The 20,050-nt window shown below is 39.6% G+C and overlaps 1 protein-coding gene across 3 annotated transcripts in view; it reads left to right on the top strand.

Annotated features, from left to right (window-relative positions):
* AP2B1 (adaptor related protein complex 2 subunit beta 1) overlaps window positions 1–20,050 on the top strand; it is a 103,074-nt gene that overhangs the window by 42,854 nt on the left and 40,170 nt on the right. For 2 of the 3 annotated variants that reach the window (XM_070394884.1, XM_070394886.1), the window contains exons 14-17: window positions 1,377–1,569; window positions 16,198–16,239; window positions 17,063–17,209; window positions 18,291–18,436. In XM_070394884.1, the coding sequence (XP_070250985.1) occupies window positions 1,377–1,569; window positions 16,198–16,239; window positions 17,063–17,209; window positions 18,291–18,436 (528 nt within the window). The remainder of the gene's footprint in view (window positions 1–1,376; window positions 1,570–16,197; window positions 16,240–17,062; window positions 17,210–18,290; window positions 18,437–20,050) is intronic. The other variant, XM_070394887.1, reaches the window with a different exon arrangement.

The raw sequence follows: 20,050 nt of genomic DNA, 5'->3' as shown, positions 1-20,050 counted from the left end.
CATTTTCCTCATCTTCTCTTCCCCCAAATCTTACTAATCCCAATCTCTGCTCCTGCCAATATAATTTTTTCACCATCCTAAAGTCCAATTGTTCATTTCTGTGCCTTTGCACAAATCATCCCTTCTTTTTTTGTTTCAAATGTATTTTATTGATTTTTTACAGAGAGGAAGGGAGAGGGATAGAGAGTTAGAAACATCGATGAGAGAGAAACATGGATCAGCTGCCTCCTGCACACCCCCCCACTGGGGATGTGCCTGCAACCAAGGTACATGCCCTTGACCGGAACCGAATCCGGGACCTTTCAGTCCGCAGGCTGACGCTCTATCCACTGAGCCAAACCGGTTATGGCTCATCCCTTCTCTTTTGGAAGATCTCTCCCTGGTAGTTTTTCAAACTATGCTGTTCTTCAAAATCTAGCCATGAAACCATTCTCAGGAGCCTTTAGAGTCAGCCCCACCTAGTTTTGTTTTGTTTCTCATCTGTGTCCTGTCGCATGCAGCCACTCAAATAGTGCTCATTTCTGCTGTTACACAATGTTCATTTCTGCTGTTATACAGTGAGCGTGCTTTTCCATCATTTTGTGAATGCTGCTTTTTTGTTGTTGTTAGAGTGTAAGTTATTTGAGAACAGAAAATACGTATTTTTTTTCTTCCCAGAGTTCTCATTATGGTGCTCCCTCATAGAGTAGGTATTCAATTAAAATTGATCAACTGCCCTGGCCAGTTTGGCTCAGTGGATGGAGCGTTGGCCTGCGGACTGAAGGGTCCCAGGTTCAATTCTGGTCAAGGGCATGTACCTTGGTTGCGTGCACATCCCCAGTGAGAGGTGTGCAGGAGGCAGCTGATTGATGTTTCTAACTCTCTATCCCTCTCTCTTCCTCTCTGTAAAAAATCAATAAAATATATTTTTTTAAAAATTGATCAACTAATCAGGTTATATAGTATACATTTCTTTTCATTTTAGTAACTGTATTTTGATGAAAATAAGAATTGCTGTTATCTCTTCATGTACATCAACCCCACCCCACCCCACCCCCCAATTTTTTTTAATATATTTTACTGATTTTTCACGGAGAGGAAGGGAGAGGAATAGAGAGCCAGAAACATCGATGAGAGAGAAACATTGATCAGCTGCCTCCTGCACACCCCCAACTGAGGATGTGCCCGCAACCAAGGCACATGCCCCTGACCGGAATTGAACCCGGGACCCCTGAGTCCGCAGGCCGACGCTCTATCCACTGAGCCAAACCGGTTCTGGCAACCCCCCCCCCCCACGCCCAATTTTTTACATACCTGACATTCACTTGTTGCCATGTTATTACGTCCCAGATGAAACTGACTTTTCTCTTTTCCCTTCTTTGTATGTGTGTCTACAGCACTGATGCAGGTGACAGCCCTGTTGGCACCGCCACTGCCACCAACCTGGAACAGACTCAGGTTATTCCCTCTCAAGGTGACCTTCTAGGGGACCTTTTAAACCTTGATCTCGGTCCACCAGTCAATGTGCCACAGGTATCCTCCATGCAGGTGGGAGCAGTGGATCTCTTGGGAGGAGGACTAGATAGTCTGGTAAGCATCTTTCTTCCTTCTTTCTCTTGGTTGTTTTTCATTCTTGATATGCTAAAGAACTTTAAATTATTTGGCTTTTTAGAACTAGATCTTTCCTTGATAAGCAGAGCACTGCCCTCTGATAAAGGACAGAATTATTTATCTTTAGCGAATTAATGACTCTGTCCATCAGTGGTATGGGGTATGTCTACAGGTGTACAGGATTACTTTGTTGTCCTGCCTCTAAATAGAACTTTTGATGTTAACCAACCTATTCAGCAATCTTAATGTTTAGTGTTCTTTCCAGAGCTCATTGGTGCTCCTGCTGCTTAACTCTGGATAGCCTCTGTAATTCCCCTTTTCACCTGAATAGCATTTAAATGACCTCATGGAGATCATCCTCTTTTGAGGCTTTCTAACCTTGGCCTTTTTAATATTTTACTGGCTTATGGTCTATCTAACTCTAAAAGATTTTGAGGCAGCCATTTGTATTAAATCATACCTTTATTACAGTTAGGAAGTACTGCTTAATTATTCTTCCTCTCACCTCGTCGTACCTCCAATTTAATTAGCTTCCAGGATTCTAAAACTAAAAGGCTCCAAAGTCTAGAGTATCTGAATATGTGCCACCAATGGGAACCAAAATTAGTTTTTGTTGCTGTAGAAGATAAATGAGAAATATTAAAGATGACCTTCCATTTGTGTAGAAGGCCAGAAAAAAACCAGGTCTCATCGCATGGCTCCCTGCAAACTAGGTACTTAACTGTGATGGGATTAGATGGGCTCTTTTAGCTAGACAGTTGCAAATAAGATGTTTGTCAACCTAATGACTAGAAAGGTACCCAACAAACTGATTTATTTAACATCAGAAATTAGAAGGCAGATGCCATGATTGAAAATGTATGTTCTCAGAGATTACATAAACAAAACAACCTTATTTTTCACTACATATACCAGCATTTTCTCTTCTACTTCATGAGCAGTATTCTATCCTGCATTCATGTCCTCCACTACAGGTACATTTACTTTTTGGCAGGCAGAGAATCTAAGGAAATAGGGTAATAGTCATATCTCTGTGGGTTGTGCATTTTACTAATGGTAAGTCCTGTTTTCAGAGTCTACACTGACCAAGCTCTGGACTCCAGCTATAGTGACATAAATGAGCACTCCTGTAGCATTTTGGGGGGATATAAGTGTTTGCTTTTCATATTCATGTCTTTAGTGGCTGTAGTTGACCGATGATATAAGAACAATAGTTTCCTCAGATGATTATTCTGCAATGCTGTATAGCCTCTTTAGAGACTCAGAAGACTGAAAAATGAATACTGAAATATTCATGGTGACTTCCAGAAATCTCTTATAAACATTGAAATAGCTTTTCCTATTCTGTTGATGCATCAACAACAAGTTGAATGTTACATCCTTCTCAAGTTAATGTGTTAACAACCCTAATTATTTTTCTGGTTGCTTATTTTACCTAAGAATGACAAATTAAGTTTGAAAGATGGAGGGGAGAAAGAAGTCCTATGTTTTGATGTTGCCTGGCCCAGAATTCTATGCTCTTGTTTCTTGACCCATTTTAGTATGGAAGGGAAGAGACATGTTACATCTTTTTTTTTTTTAGTATGTTTTTATTGATTTTTTTAGAGAGAGAAACATTGATTGGCTGCCTCCTGCATGCTCCTTACTGGGGATCCAGCCTGCAATCTGGCATATGCCCTGACTGGGAATCAAACTGCTGACCTCTTGGTGCATGGGATGATGCTCAATCCACTGATCCACACAGGACCGGCTAGATTTGTTATATCTTCTGGCTTTGTATTAGCTCTTATGAACCCCTAAAACCAATGAGGTTTCTCCTTATTTTTACATAGCTATTCAGTAATCTGTTAGAATTCTCACAAGTATTACATTAGATAGAAAAACTGTTAGAACTTCTTTAGATTATAGTAGCCAGCATCACACATGGACCTTTTTTCTTTTTTTGTAAAGAATATTCTATTAGAGGGTGAGGAGTAAATTGGAGAAACTGATCGGCTGCCTCCTGCATGCCCCACACTGGGGATCGAGCCCACAACCCAGGCATGTGCCCTGACCTGGAATCAAACCGTGACCATAGGTTGACACTTAACCACTGAGCCACGCTGGTCAGGCAGACTGCCACTTTTATTTTATTTTATTTTTTTTAAAATATATTTTATTGATTTTTTTACAGAGAGGAAGGGAGAGCGATAGAGAGTGAGAAACATTGACCAGCTGCCTCCTGCACAGCTCCCACTGGGGATGTGCCTGCAACCCAGGTACATGCCCTTGACCGGAATCGAACCTGGGACCTTTCAGTCCATAGGCCGACGCTCTATCCACTGAGCCAAACCGGTTTCGGCAGACTGCCACTTTTAAAATGTTCCTGTGCAAATGACCTAATTTAAGGAGAAAAATAATCCTTAAAATTTTTCACTTAATCTATATACATAGTACCATTTCTTGAGTGAATTGTTGCCTCATAGCAGTGCTTCTCAAACTATAATGAGCACATAAGTCTCTTGGAGATCTCCAAGACAAATTCTGATTAGTTGGTCTTGGGTGAGGCCTACGAGTGTGTGTTTCTAACAAGCTCCCAGGTTTGTGGACCACATGTTGGGTAGTAAAGACATAGAATATCTGTAACCACTATGAACCACTTCATTTTGCTGTTTGAGCTATACCCGTTGGTAAACCCAGGTGCCTTTTTCTCTTAACTTCAGTAGTAAACACATTTCTGGCTCTTGTAATGCCCCACATTAATTGAGGGAGGATAAGAAACCCTTGCAATTATTTTGTTAAAGGTCTGTCTTTTATTCTCTAGGAAGAATAGTGTTGCTAGGAGTGATAAAATTTGACCCAGACCCCACTTAAAATATGGCCAGGATTAGAGTTATGTGGTTGCCTGGCACTGGGTTATAATAAGCTCAGTGTTCATTTCAGAAAAGCTATCAACAAGGCCTCTAGACCAGTCGTCACCAACCTTTTGGACCTCATGGACCACCAGAGGCCCACGGACCACAGATTGGCGACCGCTGCTCTAGACTGGCTGCTGTTTTTATCATTAGTTCTAACAGAACCTTACCCATAGAGGTCAGTGGTGTGCTGCAAATGAAGTATGGCAGCTACTAACCTTTGATTTCAAGCATGTGGTTCTCAGCTTTAGCTACATAATTAGTACCATATTTAAAAAAAAATACTGTCAGTGTTTGGGCCCAACCCTAGAGCAAATTAAACAGAAGTTCTGGGAGGACCTAAACATTGATGTTTTTAAAAGATACCCAGGTTATTTTAACTTTGCAGCCTAAATTGAGAAAATTGAGCCATATGAAATTTCAAATGGAGTTAGGTAAAAATACTAAAAATTGATCTCTTAGCCAAGACAGTAATTTCCACAGAAGAATTATATTCTGGTAATCCTCTTCGGCACTTCCTATAAAAATAAACCTCTCTGACTTTACCTTTGTTCTTTCTCCCAGGACATTTTTCCATTGTGATTTGCTTTTAGGTGATACAACCTATCAGAAGTTGATCAAAAGTTGAATTTGACCAATTTAGGTTTAGTTGCTCAGTCTTAAGGTCTTTTCTTACCCTTGTTTACTTTCTATAATTAGAAACTGAAAAGAGTTGGGGTTTTTTTGTTGTTTTGGGGGGGGGTGGGCAGTGATTAGCTACCCATTTTCTATTCTTGTTTTAAAGCTTGATATTCACTGGAAGATAATGTTATTCTTCTCTTTTCCTTTCCTGGGGATCCTTCCTTTAGATCTGTTCACCCTCTTTCATTATTGCACTTGTGAAATTTTGAGATTTAGTGAGTTTGACTTTCTGGAATCGTCATTCAGGAAATGCATTAGTCCCCCTTATCAACGATTTTTTATTTTTCATGGTTGCAGTTACATGTGGTCAACTGTAGTCCAAATATATTAAATAGAAAATTTTGTAAATAAACAATTCCTAAGTTTTAAATTGTGCGCTATTATGAATAACTAGAGGTCTAGTGCACAAATTTGTGCATGGGTGGGGTCTGGCCGGCCTGGCCCCAATTGGGGCCCAATCAGGGCCAGGGAGAGGGGTCGCAAGAAATTGGCTGGCAGGCCCCGCCCCCAATTGGTGTGTGTGGGCGGGTCCAGCCCAGGGGAGCGGCTGTGGGTGGTAGCTGCCCACCTTGCCCCTGATTGGAGTGGGGGAGTGTTGATTGGGGGTAGAGCTGGCTGGGGGAAGGGGCCGTGGGCCAATCGGGGTGATGGGGGCTAATCAGGGGTGGGGCCAGCCAGGGGAAGGGGTGGTGGGCCAGGGGGCCCTGCCCCCCAATGGGGGGTGATCGGGGCCAGTGGCCAGGGTGAGGGGCTGCAGGTGATTGGCTGACTGGCCCTGCCCCTGATTGGTGGAGGGGGGGGGGGGCAATGAGGGGGTGGCCAGGGGGAGCCATAGGCATTTGGCCGACCAGCCCCGCCCCCTATGGGGCTGATCTGGGTTGAGGCCGTGGCTGGCCAGCCCCACCCTTGATGGGGTTGGTTTGCTGGCCACAGTGGGTGTCATAGCGACCAGTCGTTCCAGCGTTCCGGTTGCTGGCTTTTTACATATAGAAAGGTGATGAAATCTCATGCTATCCCACCCAGATACAAATTGTTCCTTTGTCCACTGTAGCCATACTACCTACGTGTTAGTCTCTTAGTAGCCATCTCAATGATCAGGTTGGTTATCGGAGAGAGACTACATTCACGTAACTTTTATTACAGTATATTGTTATAATTATTCTATTTTATTGTTATTGTGAATGTCTTACTGTGCCTAATTTATAAATTAAACTTTATCATAGAATGTATTATAGGAAAAAATATTGCATATATAGGGTTTGGCACTATCTGCTGTTTCAGGCATCCACTGGGGATTTTGGAATGGATTCCCCTGCAGATAATGGGGGCACTATAGTATTCTCTTTTGCTTGAAGTCTACAGATAATTTCCTCCTTCTTTTAGTATAAACTTAACTGTTGCCTTGATGTAGAATGAATTCAGGTAATGGAACTTACTCTGTTCTTTATGTAGAGCATGATGGTGTACTATTTAGATGTAGGCTTGCAAAAGTAGTTACCTGGGGTTTTTTTGTTCTGTGACTTAAAAGCTGTGTATGTATCTTTTGAGGCCTCTGATACTGAATCTAAGAAACTGCTCATCTAGGTTATTTTTTCACAGGGCATATCTTTCTGGTTTGTAGTGTGGGAGGTGACCCGATGCCCATGTATATAATTCTTGCATACATGTAATAAAGATCACCATGTGGAATAAGTCTGATATCACTGAGGATCACTAAAGTAGTCATTTCATCTCAATTTGCTGCCTTCACTTTTAGACGTCAGCAGAGGCCTTGGCTAAATTATAACCTTTTGTTCATCCAAGGTGCTGTGTATTATTCTACTTAGAAAAATGGTGCTATTGTACATCAAAAATGGAAAGGAAGCATTATCCAGAGAGCCCTTTATGCTGACAAAGGGTTTCCTGCCAGGGGAATGTGCTCTCAGTGTGCCTAGCTGGAATGGAGTGGAATAGAGGAGAAACTGCCTTTTCCTGACTTCACTGCATGTTTTTCAAAATCTCCTCTGTTTCTTATTTTTCTTTTTTTGTTAATCCTCACATGAAGATATTTTTCAATTGGTTTTTAGAGAGTGGAAGAGAGGGGTAGAGAGAGAAACATCCCTGTGACAAAGATACATAGATTGGTTGCCTCTCACATGCACCAACCAGGGGGTGCGGGTATCGGACCTGCAACCCAGGTATGTGCCCATGACCAGGAATTGAACCTGTGACCCTCTGGTGCACAGGACAATGCTCTAACCACAGAGAATACCAGCCAGGCCCAGTTTTGCATTTTTATATTTCTTCCTCTGGAATAGATTTGTAGCGATTTCAGAGCTTATTTTAGAGTTGGTAGTGTTGTGGAGAGATGTTTGTAAATTGTGGCCCACTTTTGCCAGGTAAATTCTTCAGTGTGACTTCTATAACCACTAATTTTTATTTTTTTAATCAGTGCATGGATTTAGTCAAGGTTGGTCTCTGGCAGTCAAGAGAATAATTACCAATTATTGAGTGTCTATGTCTGTGCCAGTCCCTGTGTTAGAACTTTTATCATTTCTTATCCTCAAAATAACCCTGCAAAGTAATTAGTATTGAGCTTCATTTTATAGAAAACTGGAGGTCACATAGCAAATAAGTCTTTTATTTTTCTTCCTTTCTTTTTAATAATTCTTTATTGTTGGAAGTATTACATATGTCCCCTTTTCTCCCCATTGATCCCCCCCCCAGCCCGCACCCCCACCCCCGCCCAGGCCCTCACTGACTCATTGTCTATATCCGTGGGCCATGCATATATGCATGCAAGGTCCTTGGTTGGTTCCCCCCTCCCCCGCCTTCTCTCCGAGATTCCGCACTCTGTTCCATGCTTCCATGTCTCTAGGTTCATTCTGTTCATCAGTTTATTTTGTTACTTAGATTCCACATGTGTGTTCAATCGTGTGATACTTGTCTTTCTCTGACTGACTTATCTCACTTAGCATATACTCTCCAGGTCCCTCCATGCTGTCTCAAAGGGTAAGAGATTCTTCTTTTTTACTGCTGCATAGTATTCCATGGTATAAATGTACCACAGCTTTTGTATCCACTCATCTACTGATGGGCACTTGTGCTGTTTCCAGATCTTAGCTATAGTAAATTTTGCTGCTATGAACATAGGGTCCATACATTCTTTCTGATTGGTATTTTAGGAGTCTTGGGCCAGCAGTTGCCAACCTTTCGGACCTCACGGACCACCAGTGGTCCGCGGACCACCGGTTGGCAACCCATGTCTTAGGCTATATTACTAGAAGTGGGATTATTGGGTCAAATGGCAGTTCCATCTTTATTTTTTTGAGGAGACTCCATACTATTTTGCATGCAAATAAGTCTTAACACATTGTGGACGGATCACGAGAATTCTTGCTTCGTATTACACAGTGTTTTACAAAGTATCATACTTTAAAAAGATATTATTAGCTTGTAAGAACACGTAATAAATAACTTCAAAATGGGTTTTTAATTTTAAAGCGTGCCTTTAACATTTATGTAAAAGGTTTTTTGTACTTGTTTAATAGAAACTTATCTGGCCACTGGGTAAAGCTAGCCATGAAACTACTGGTCCACAATGTGTTAAGTGTTGGTATTTGAACCCAGAACTTTTTCAAAACATCAGAGTTTATTAGTATATCCTTTCTACTATCCTGTGATTGTTCCAGTTTATTTGTTATTGTCATCTTCTGGAATAGAATCTAGTCTTACTTACCTTTGGTCCTTCTCAAACTGTGGTACACAATCTCTGGAGTACACAGAATAATATAGGGTGCATCTGAAGCTGCAGAATAAACTTGGCTCATTGTCTTGCAATGTCAGTTTTACTTGATGGTAAGTAATGTAAACATAGACTAAATACTGATGTGTTAAGGCAGTGTGAATGTTTAAGATAAAACACAAGGTTTGTTTGCCCTAGACCTCTGTGTGCCCTGGGTGTATGAGTTTGGGTTAGTATGCCACTAGGAGGCACATGAAAGTTAAAGAAGGACTGTAGAAGTATATTTATTCATAGAAAGAGGGACTAGATAAGTTTATATATCTGTCTTGCAGCAAAAGGAACAAGATTGCTCATCTTACCCTCTTTTAAGTAGAGCCACAAAATCACATCTATGAGTTGTGATATAAAGCACTAGTACTTTCAGGGCAAATAAATGATGTGCAGGACATTCTTCTGCTGAAAACTGGCTGTCAAAACTACTCAGACAATATGTTTCCTCTCTAGAAAGGGCTTTGGCCTTGTGTGGGGGCGTCGTCCCCCTCCCCAATTGGTTCTGTTCATGTGTGTTGGCAAGATTGATGCATATATGATGCTTTAGATCAGTTGATGAAACAATTTTGTCAGCCTTCTGTTGATTTTGTGATAATTTTCTCCAGTAGAATGATTCATTTCAAAAATTTCTCCCTAAGAAATAATATTGCAATAGTCCTGTTTACATGGTTAGTAGGACACTCACTCACTCAATAAATATCCTATGACAGGCTCTATTCTATGTACTGCAACTATAGTTGTCATGAGTCCTTACAAGCTTATATTCTAGTGGGAGGCAGACAGATGACAAATATACAGGGTGCAGCAAAAGTAGATTTACAGTTGTTCATATGGAAAATAATACGATAACTAACAAAAAAAAACATAAGAATAAACTATATTTCACATACTTTTGCCTCACCCTGTATGGTCAGGTAGTTGAGTACTACAAAGGAAAATGAGATGTAGAGCTTCTCTTGGGGATTTTTACCATATTCAACATGAAATTGTCTGACTTAAGAAACGGGTAGTGGCCATTTTAAGGACTTTTTGTCACATTCTGTTCCCTGTTCCATCTCAAGAAGTAATCTGTTACATCCCTCTTACTTTTCTGCTTGTATAAGCCTCTTTTCTTTAAAGTTGAGTATCCTGATAGTTTTGTATGATATAAATTCATTTATGCCATTTCACATTAAGGCTGTTCTCAGCCATTAGTTGAATAGCTTTTGCATGGTTACAGATTCTTTCAACAATTTGATTATAGTTTATGATGCTTTTTTTGAATAGCCTTTTGAAGATCAAATTAAAATTTGCAGCCCAACAGCTGAAAATTATACTTTCACCTAGGAGATGAATTGTGCCTTCTAAAATCTAAAACCCTAGTAGGGAAAAATACAAATTGATATTTTTGACACCAATAGGGTTTGGGTATAAGTTTTATTGTTTGTGCTGGATTCTTTGTATACTGTTTGTACATCATTCTATTCTGAGTCAGAATAACAGAGCTGTCAGTAAGCTGTCTAACCTGAAGCATTCCTTAGACTCCCTTCAGTTAAAACAGTTCTGGAAAGTAGCAAATTACTATAAATGGGAGCAAAGAAATATCTGAGCTTAAGATCTACACCTCTACTTAAGAGAATGTCTTTAGATACTTGGACAGCTCCACAGTTTAGAAGCAGGAAGGTACTTTGGCTGGTCAGGTGTATCTCAAAGGGGCTAATCCAGCTTGTTGTGATATATTTTGGAAAAATTTGGAATTTGTGTGTGTGTGTCTGCTCAGTGGTCATCTCAGTTGATAAACTTTTTTTTTTTAATCCTCAACTGAGGATATATGTGTTTTGTTTTTCATTGAATTTTAGAGAGAGGAATGAAAAGAGAGAGAGAAAGAAAGAAACATCGATGAGAGAGATTTGAGAGAGAAACATCGATCGGTTGCTTCCAGTCCAGGCCTTTACCGGGGATCAAACCCCCCACCTTTTGGTGTATGGACGATGCTCCAACCAACTAAGCCACACCCACCAAGGTTCAGTTGATAAACTTTTATAAAAGATTTCTTTCTCTTTTCTTGGAGTCGGGCAGACTTATTCCCTTTTAGAAGGTCCATGTAGCTCTGCTATTGTAACATATTGCCATTGGTCAAAAGTTTCCTTTTGATCTGGATGAGCTAGAGCTCTGTGCAAACTCAGCTCTGACTCTTGGCTCATCCTGGCTGTGCTGCAGTGCGCATGTCCTCATGCTGAATCCCGTTAGCTCGTAGTTGTCATGGTCACCGTGGAGTCACAGGTTTCCTTCCCTTACTAAACTAGCATTGCAAGGACACATTGTTGTGTCGTTCAGCACGAACTGAGCCCTGTTCAGCACTACTTCTGGCATAATAAAGTGGCCGAATATTAGTACTATTCTAAATGCTGTTTAATGACTGCAACTACTATGATTTAGATTGAGGATTGAGGGAACTATACCTCTGGTAGAACATTTGGACTTGGTTATCAGCTACAGAACTTTAGGAAAATTCTCAATTTTTAGCATTTGAAATACTCTTTTTTTTTTTTTTAGTATCTTTTTTGTTTTTTATTGGTTTTTGAGAGAGAAACATCAATTGGCTGCCTCCTGCATGAATGAAACCTGTAACCTGAGCCTGGGCCCGGGCCCTGACCAGGAATCCAACCAATGACCTTCAGGTGCTCGGGATAACACTCAACCAGCTGAGCCACACCAGCCAGGGCTGAGATACTCTTTTCCTGAAGTTGGCACCTCGCTGTCCTTCATCTTCCTGCATTCTGATTTATTTGGCTTATAGGTGACATTATTTTCTTTGTAGAGAAAATAGTCTGAGTAAGGCAATATGGGGATGATGGGAAGTGGACAGCTTCAGAGAGACACTTAAAACACAGAATCTGGACACCTCAGGTTGAGATTACAGCCATGTCTTACATACCTACCACTTTTCATTCTGGCTTTCACCAGCTCACTGGATAACAGATATCACTGAATTTTTACAAATCCTAGTTTTCCTGATTTTGTACCCTACCTGATAAGTAGCAACTCACTGAAATGGTTAATAGCTAGTTCAGGCTACATGACAACACTTTTCTGGGTTTTGTTCAGCTTTCTAGTTTTCATTTTCTTTCTTGATTAATATCTGCATCATTCAGCTTGTCACAGTAGATAAGAGAAGCCATTCACTGGGTAATTGGCTCCCATCTTGCTGACATCTCCCTATTAGTCACTCATGCCATCACTATGCTATTACCGTTGTCATATTTTCAGAGAGGAGGATAATAACATTCTTTAGAATCTTTTTCCGTCAAGAAGAACAGTGCTGAAAAAGCTTTAGTTTTGCTAGTTAGAAAACATACTGAAATTTTCCTTTCCCTTTGCTCTCTGGACATATAGCATAGTTAGGTGAGCCTTTATATTTCCGGCCTCATGTCTTTAATAGTCCTTGGATCTTCTCTTGTAAGATCAGAGTTCTTGATTCTAGCTGAATTGTATCTGCTATACTGAACATAAAGAAATGAATATCGGGATTTCTTTTTAGTTTCTTCCTTGGTTTTAAATTAAATTGACGAGCGGCCTGAGGAGGGGGAGAGTACATTCAGATCTTTTCCAGCTAAGATAATGTTCATATACTCAGAGATAATAAGATTGATCGCTAAGAAAATAAGGGCTATAATTGGGCTTTATTTCTTTTGGCCTAAACATTGTTGGTGAGGGTCTTTTTCTCAAGGCCTTTTCTTAAATTCAGCATATTTGATAAAACTGCTCTTTCTCTTTCAGTGTTTTTTTTTTTTTTCCTTGCCAATGAGTGCCAACCAAGTCCTTCTAAAGAATTCCATTTCTTTCAAGCTCGGATGGTAAACCTGACCAGAAGGGAGGACAATGGTGGGAGGGAGAAGGAAGGAGTTGACCCATATCAGAAAGTCACAAAACCAGATCAAAGTATGAGGACAACTGAGACATTTTGCATTCTCCCTGTCCATAGGAAGGGTTTTTCTTTGTACTCAAGTTTTAACTTCCTTTTTATTTAAGAGTTAGCTTCAAAGTCATCTCTGAACAGGTGAATTGAGTTCAAATAATAGTTAATTCTCTAAGGCAATGTTTTTCAACCTTGTCTGTACATAAGAATCACTAGGGAAGCTTTTCAAAATTTTGATGCCCAGGCTACACCCAGAACAATTAAACCATCTCTGGGGTGAGACTCAGGCATGACATTACTATTTTTTAAATTTCTGTCCCCCACAAAACAACAACAACAAAAAAAAACACCATGGGGTTGTTCCATTGTGTAGCTAAAGCTAAAAGCCATAGTAATGAAACACAAAGTAGTTATTAGTACTCTTAGAACGCTTGAATTTTAGTCTAAGAAATTCCAGGGTTTTATGAAGAAAAATTAAAAACTAAAAACATCTTGTAATCAGCCTACCTTTGCAGACTTATTTTCGACAATATTCCTTCCCCCGCTACCGCCCTACCCCCCCCCCCCCCCCCCCCCGCTCCAGCTATCCTGTGCTCCGGTTTAATTGAACCATACTCCTTCTTGATCTTGCTTTTATTCGTGTATGTGTTTTTCAGACTTTGTTTATTCCATTCAAGAAATAACCCCCCCATTTTTGCTTTTTATAATCCCACACTACCACCTTTTTGAAGCTTCTTTTTATTATCTTCAGCCAGAAGGAGGCTCTCCCTTCAAAACTTCTCTTTTTTACTCTTAATATTCTGCATTTGTGTTTTATTTCTCCTGCCAGTGGGCAAAGTCTGGGTTTTATTCTTCTGTGTATTCCCTTCATTGCCCAATATCTTTACATTTCTAGTAGTGCCTGTATCCCAGTAAACATTACATCAGTATTTGCTTAAATAAAAGTAATTTCATGCTTTTGTGATGTCATGCTGCAGGTGTGTGTATTCTAGAACCAGGGAGAAAGCAGATGTATCTTTTTTTTCTTTCATACTTTTACAGTTATTCAAATTGTTACTTATGATGACATTTTTACTTGTTTATGCATGTGATTTTTGTTCCATGTCTAATCAGATTCTGGAGAGGTTTGGAGTACTCTGTAGCTTAGAGCAAAACATGCTTATTAATGCCAGTTAGAAGCATTTGCCCGGGGTTATTTTCTGTCATGTTGGAAACAAGACTTTGTCAGAGGTCTTGCTATTTTTCAATATAGGTTATGTTTTAGAGTTTGGCCACTCTGTTTATCTGTACATTGAGAAGATAAATCTTTCCCAAATCCTGAAGACCAATGAAAAAAATTTTTTTTAATTTTCATTTGAGGATATTTTTTTCTATTGATTTTTAGAGAGAATGAAAGGGAGGGAGGAAAGGGGAGGAGAGAGAGATCAACAGACAGACATCAGCTGGTTGCCTTCTGCAGGAGCCCCAGTCAGGGTCAGGGATCCAACCTGCAACCAAGGTACATGCCCTTGACAGGGAATCGAACCCACGACCCTTGAGTCTGTGGGCTGATGCTCTAACCACTGAGCAACTGACCAGGGCTGCAATTTTGTTTTTTAGCACAATCCCAGTACCAAGATTTCCAAGTTTCTATACTGAATGACAGACAATAAAGGGAATATTGTTTGTAAAGCAGACACAAGCCTTTGGTGATTCAAAGAGGAATTTTAGATGCACAGTGAGAACTAAGGAGGAAGCAAATGTGGAACTATAGCAAAAAAGGGTGTGTTGTGGTTTTTTTTTGCTTTTTAAACAGCATCATTAATTGTGTATATATGTGTGTTCTGTTTTTTTTCATGACAGCTATTCTCAGCTTCAGTTCTTCTTTAATGCTTTTGTTGTGGAAGACTGACTTCAGGGTGAATTATATAAGAATCCTGCAGGGGCAGGGAGGGCTAAGACTGAGACCATGCGGAATTATTTTCCTGCCACCTACCTAATTTAATTAGGCTAATTCTCCAATAGTCAGTGTCATTTTACATGATCACCAAATAAATCACAGTATTTCTCAGCAGTATTGACTGTGAGAGAGATTTGCCTTCCACTTCCTCACCAAATAGGACAGTGGTTCTCAACCTTGGCTGCACATTAGAATCACCTGGGAATCTTTTTAAAATCCTGATTTCTGGGCCTCATCCTCTGGAAATTCTGTTTCTTTGTTATGGGGTGGGGCCACAACATTAGTAACAAAGAAACAGAATTTCCTGAGGATGAGGCCCAGAAATCAGAATTTTAAAAAGATTCCCAGGTGATTCTAATGTGCAGCCAAGGTTGAGAACCACTGAAATAGGATATCTTTCTATCCCAGCTGTTTTCTTTTTTTAGGAAAGTTCTAAACTCTAAAAACCACTCTTGTTCCCCCTATAATTTTTGCAGCTTAAAATTGCAACTCAGTACTGGTTTGGTTCCCACCTTCTCAGAGGGGCAGCAGGTTTTGTAAATCAAAGCTCATTTTAGTTTTTCTTTTCTTTTTCCCTTCTTTATATTTCCTTTCAAAGAAAAAATAAAATATTTTCAAAATATTGCTGCTTGGCCCTGGCTGGTTTGGCTCAGTGGATAGAGTGTCAGCCTTCGGACTAAAGGGTACCAGGTTCAATTCCGATCAAGGACTAATGCCCGGGTTGCATGCTTGATCCCCAGTAGGGGGCGTGCAGGAGGCAGCTGATCAATGATAATCTCTCATCATTGATGTTTCTATCTCTCTCTCCCTCTCCCTTCCTCTCTGAAATCAATTAAAATATATTTTTAAAAAATATTACTGCTTGAAGGTAGAGCTTTTTTAAATATGCAGATTTTAAAATTTCTGTTTGGGTTTGTGCCTATCTACCCCTGTGGAAAGATTGGATCTGAAACATCTCAGAGATGTCCCAGCTCCATCTTCTTTCCAAGTTTTCTCATAACTCCTACACACTATCATTGTCATTACTTGGTTCCCCTATGACCGTGGTCAGCAAACCGCGGCTCGAGAGCCACATGCGGCTCTTTGGCCCCTTGAGTGTGGCTCTTCCACAAAATTCCACGTGCAGGCGCGCACGTACAGTGCGATTGAAACTTCATGGCCCACGCGCAGAAGTCGGTATTTTGTGGAAGAACCACACTCAAGGGACCAAAGAGCCCAGTGTGGCTCACGAGCCGTGGTTTGCTGACTACTGCTAGGACATATTTCTCCGCAGTCTAGAAATTCTTTCAGCTTTGGGACACAACTGCAGAGCATGTATTCCAGAAACTTGGTAGAGCAATTTACAGATTCTGTATGGGCATCTAGTACTTAGTTAAATGAACTCTACCTCTCTCTTCTCTCTCTCCTTTCTCTCTTTCAGCTTGGCAGTGACCTTGGCGGGGGCATTGGAGGAAGTCCGGCAGTAAGTGCCATCCATTTTTTTTTTTTTTACCATGGGATGCGCTGCCCCCTGTTTGATGCCTTTCCTATACACACATTCTCAGACCAGCCACCACTATCTAGCACTATACACCAAAACTTTTATAGCAGTATATGAAGAGTAGAGAGTAGCATAGGGATACTTACAATCTTTGGGGTCATACATCACATGTGGTCTAGGGGCATCTTTAGGGATTGGTGCTCTAGTACTTACACAGATCTTTGTTTTCCTGACATTAGAGAGCTAAATGGAACCTCCCATCTCAACTGGCTAATACCTTTATTCTCTGGTGTCATCTTAAAATACTTAACAGAGTCAGTTGGGCTCAGAGTGGGACTCTCCTTGTAAGTTAGTTCTGGGGATGGGAACATCCTCCTCCCACAGGAGAGTTTCCTACTAGATATTTATGCCTAAAAGGGAGAATAAGACTCGCTGGACCCAAGTGGGAATGAATCTGCTGTCTAAGTTGGATGCTTCTCCTTCTCTCCGTAGAAACAAACTTTTTTCCTATAGGGTACTTAGAGGCCTTTTGCACAGAATCATGGAAGCTAAAATTGGAAACAAATAAAAACTCTTGGTCACTGTTTTTCTAATCCTACTGATTACTTTCTTTTGATAGAACCTAGTGTTTATCTTATCAACAATGATTAAAAGGACAAAGAATATACTAATTCAACTCCTAATAATATTTTGATTATGGTGTATTCTTATTGATTTATCAGTATTACTAAAATATGTAGAAACATTGTAAGGGCTATTAATCTGTTCTTCCTGATCCCCTCCCCTCCCCTTTTTTTCTCTGCAGGTGGGACAATCCTTCATTCCATCATCAGTGCCTGCAACCTTTGCTCCTTCACCTACTCCTGCTGTGGTCAGCAGTGGTCTGAATGATCTGTTTGAACTCTCTACGGGGATAGGCATGGTACATGGTGGATATGTGGCTCCTAAGGCTGTAAGTAAAGCAACACTTTCTTTTTATATATATATATTTTTTTCTTATTGATTTCAGAGAAGAAGGGAAAAGGAAAGATAAAAACATCAATGATGGGAGAATCATTGATCAGCTGCCTCCTGCACACCCTGTACTGGGGAATAAGCCCACAAACCAGGCATGTGCCCTGACCGAGAACTGAACCGTGACCTTCTCCTGGTTCATATGTTGGCGCTCAACCACTGAGCCACACCAGCAATGCAAAGCAGCACTTTCTTAATGGACGTGACCCAAATTACTTAGTTTCTATTATTTGTGTTACTTCCACTGATAATAAATTCAAGGTTTGGGCCCTTGTTTTGTACAGTTTAAGAAAAAGATGAAAGATGTCCTTAAACTTAGCAATAGGAAATACTGTAACCATTTTTATAATCAGAGTTAAAATTGGCATTACTAAGTATTTGAGTTTTGTTAAATATTGTCTAGTTTGTCGACACTGAAGTCAATCTAGTATAAATTTGATACACCACAGGGGGAAAATACTGTATAGAGAAATAATATTTTTATTTCTCATTCCTTACATTCCTCCTTTCCATTGATACTACATATGGATTCTGGAGTGCTTGTTCAAATTTGGTGTACCTTTATAGAGTTCTGATTTAGGTTTTTGTCATTGGTGTTCTTTCAGTCTCAGCTTTACTTATGTCATGCTCACATAGAAATTCAAAAAGGGAAACTACCTTTACTGTAGTTTGGGGGCCAGGGGTGGGTAATGAATGAATTATATAAAGAAAATAGGTATTCAGATTATTTAAGCAACATCTGAGTTCTTACTGTTTACTGGAAACTATAGCAAGAATTAAAAGTATATATAAGACATAGTCCTTGCCCTTGAGAGTATTGATAATGATAAAAAAGCCTTCAAAGATTATAAACATGCATTTTCATTAGTAGATTCAATGTCTTCCCTTTCAAGCCTTTCACAGAGCTACTAACAAAATCACCGTAATTGTCTAAGGAAGTGAAATTTCATCTTTATTTAAAAAAAATAGCATTGAGATAAATCTTACCTTGTTCCATTGAGCTCTATACTGTGTTTCAGGTCTGGCTGCCTGCAGTAAAGGCCAAAGGCTTGGAGATTTCTGGAACATTTACTCATCGTCAGGGGCACATCTATATGGAAATGAACTTCACCAACAAAGCTCTGCAGCATATGACAGACTTTGCAATCCAGTTTAACAAGAATAGGTAAGAAATAAGAGTCCCCAGCTAGATTCATGTGTATCTTGTGTCCAACAAGAGAATGTTCCATTAACGATGGGGGGAAATTCTCGTGTTGGCAAATGCTAGATGTAGAGGGAATGCTGGCTGTTGTGCATCTATTGGTTGTCAGCTTCAACTCTGAAGGCCCTAGGGAATTTTGCTGGGAAACTCATCCCTGTAGAACAAGGATACCAGACCTTAATGCCTTCTTAAAGGATTCTAGGACTAGAATGTTTTTACCAAAACAGTTTATTTTAAAAAATATTTTTAATTTAAATCCATTTACTCATTCAACAAATAATTGTTTAGCATCTGTGTGCCAGACATTTCAAGGTACTGAGATTAGAATAGTAAACCAAACCAATGTGTGTCCAAAGCTCACATTTCAGTGGGGATAAATGGACTTTCGTTGATGTAAAAAAATATAGAAGACAGTCAGTGTACCTGGTTAGTTGAATAATTAAATATAAGCTGACAGTCTGCTTTTAGCATGAATTCTCTGCTTTAATAAGGAGAACATGAAGACATAAAATGTTGATGTCCTACAGTTCTGAGACATCACGGATTTTTATTCATTGTGACTCAGAAAACTGGCTGTTAGACTTTGATGGCAGGTCTGTTTATTCATAAATACAAGATATTCAAACTTGTTTCTAGCAAAGTAGTAATTGGACCCCTAAAATAAATTTAATTTGTCAGTAACAACTTACATTAGTTACTATCTTATCGTTGGCACTAACTAGATTTGAAAGTTTGGCACATTAGAAATCACTTAAGTATCTAGAAAATCTATGTGTTTTCTGTCAAGACCAGTTACATTTCCAGTCACTTTCAAGGGAGCTGGCCATGTTAAAGGCCAAAACTGTTGGGAAAATATATTGTAATAAAGGCAATCTGCATTGTCTACCTTCACATTTCAGTCCTATTTATCTTTGTTTTTTTCTTTTTTAAATAGTATGATACTTAGAAAAGTTTTTATTTTAAGTTCCGATAGTTATACTTTTTCCTTTATAAAATACTCGTAGTCCCTGCTTTCTATATATAGTCTATTAATTTCATATTGTAACTTATATCTTCTCTTCTCCCCCATTATTTAATGTCATTAGTACTGTCTTTAGATTTACTTTTATACTCTTTAAGTATGCCTACACTTCTATACTTGATTTGTTGTCTTTGACCTTCAGTTATGACAGATGAGACCAACTTGCTCTCTTTCCACTCCCTTGCTCCCTCTTTTGCTCATTGTGTAAATTGTATCATTTCTAAATTTTATCCTTTCATGTTTGGTTTTGTCTTGAATTTGTGCTTATTTCCAGACAAAGAAAAGCCAATTACTCTATATCTCTTGTGACCTTTTTTTTTTAATGAGGCAAGTTATATTTCTAATTTCTACTATTACTGTTTCTTGTAGAGTGATTTAGAAGCAGTATACGGTACAGAAGAAAGAGCTCTTTGGTTTTGGTCTAGTTGTTTTAATTTTTTTTTTACTGATTGTAGAGAGAGGAAGGGAGAGTGGGGAGAGTAAAACAGAGAGAGAGAGACATCCATCCACCTGTTGGCTGCCTCCTACATGCCCCCCCACTGGAGATCAAGCCCACA

This window comes from Myotis yumanensis, unplaced genomic scaffold, assembly GCF_028538775.1.
Source record: "Myotis yumanensis isolate MYYU_CA2020_CCGP unplaced genomic scaffold, mMyoYum1.0.hap1 SCAF_16, whole genome shotgun sequence".
Taxonomy (NCBI): domain Eukaryota; kingdom Metazoa; phylum Chordata; class Mammalia; order Chiroptera; family Vespertilionidae; genus Myotis; species Myotis yumanensis.
The sequence above is the reverse complement of the archived record's forward strand: the minus strand, read 5'-3'. Positions and strand labels throughout refer to the sequence as shown.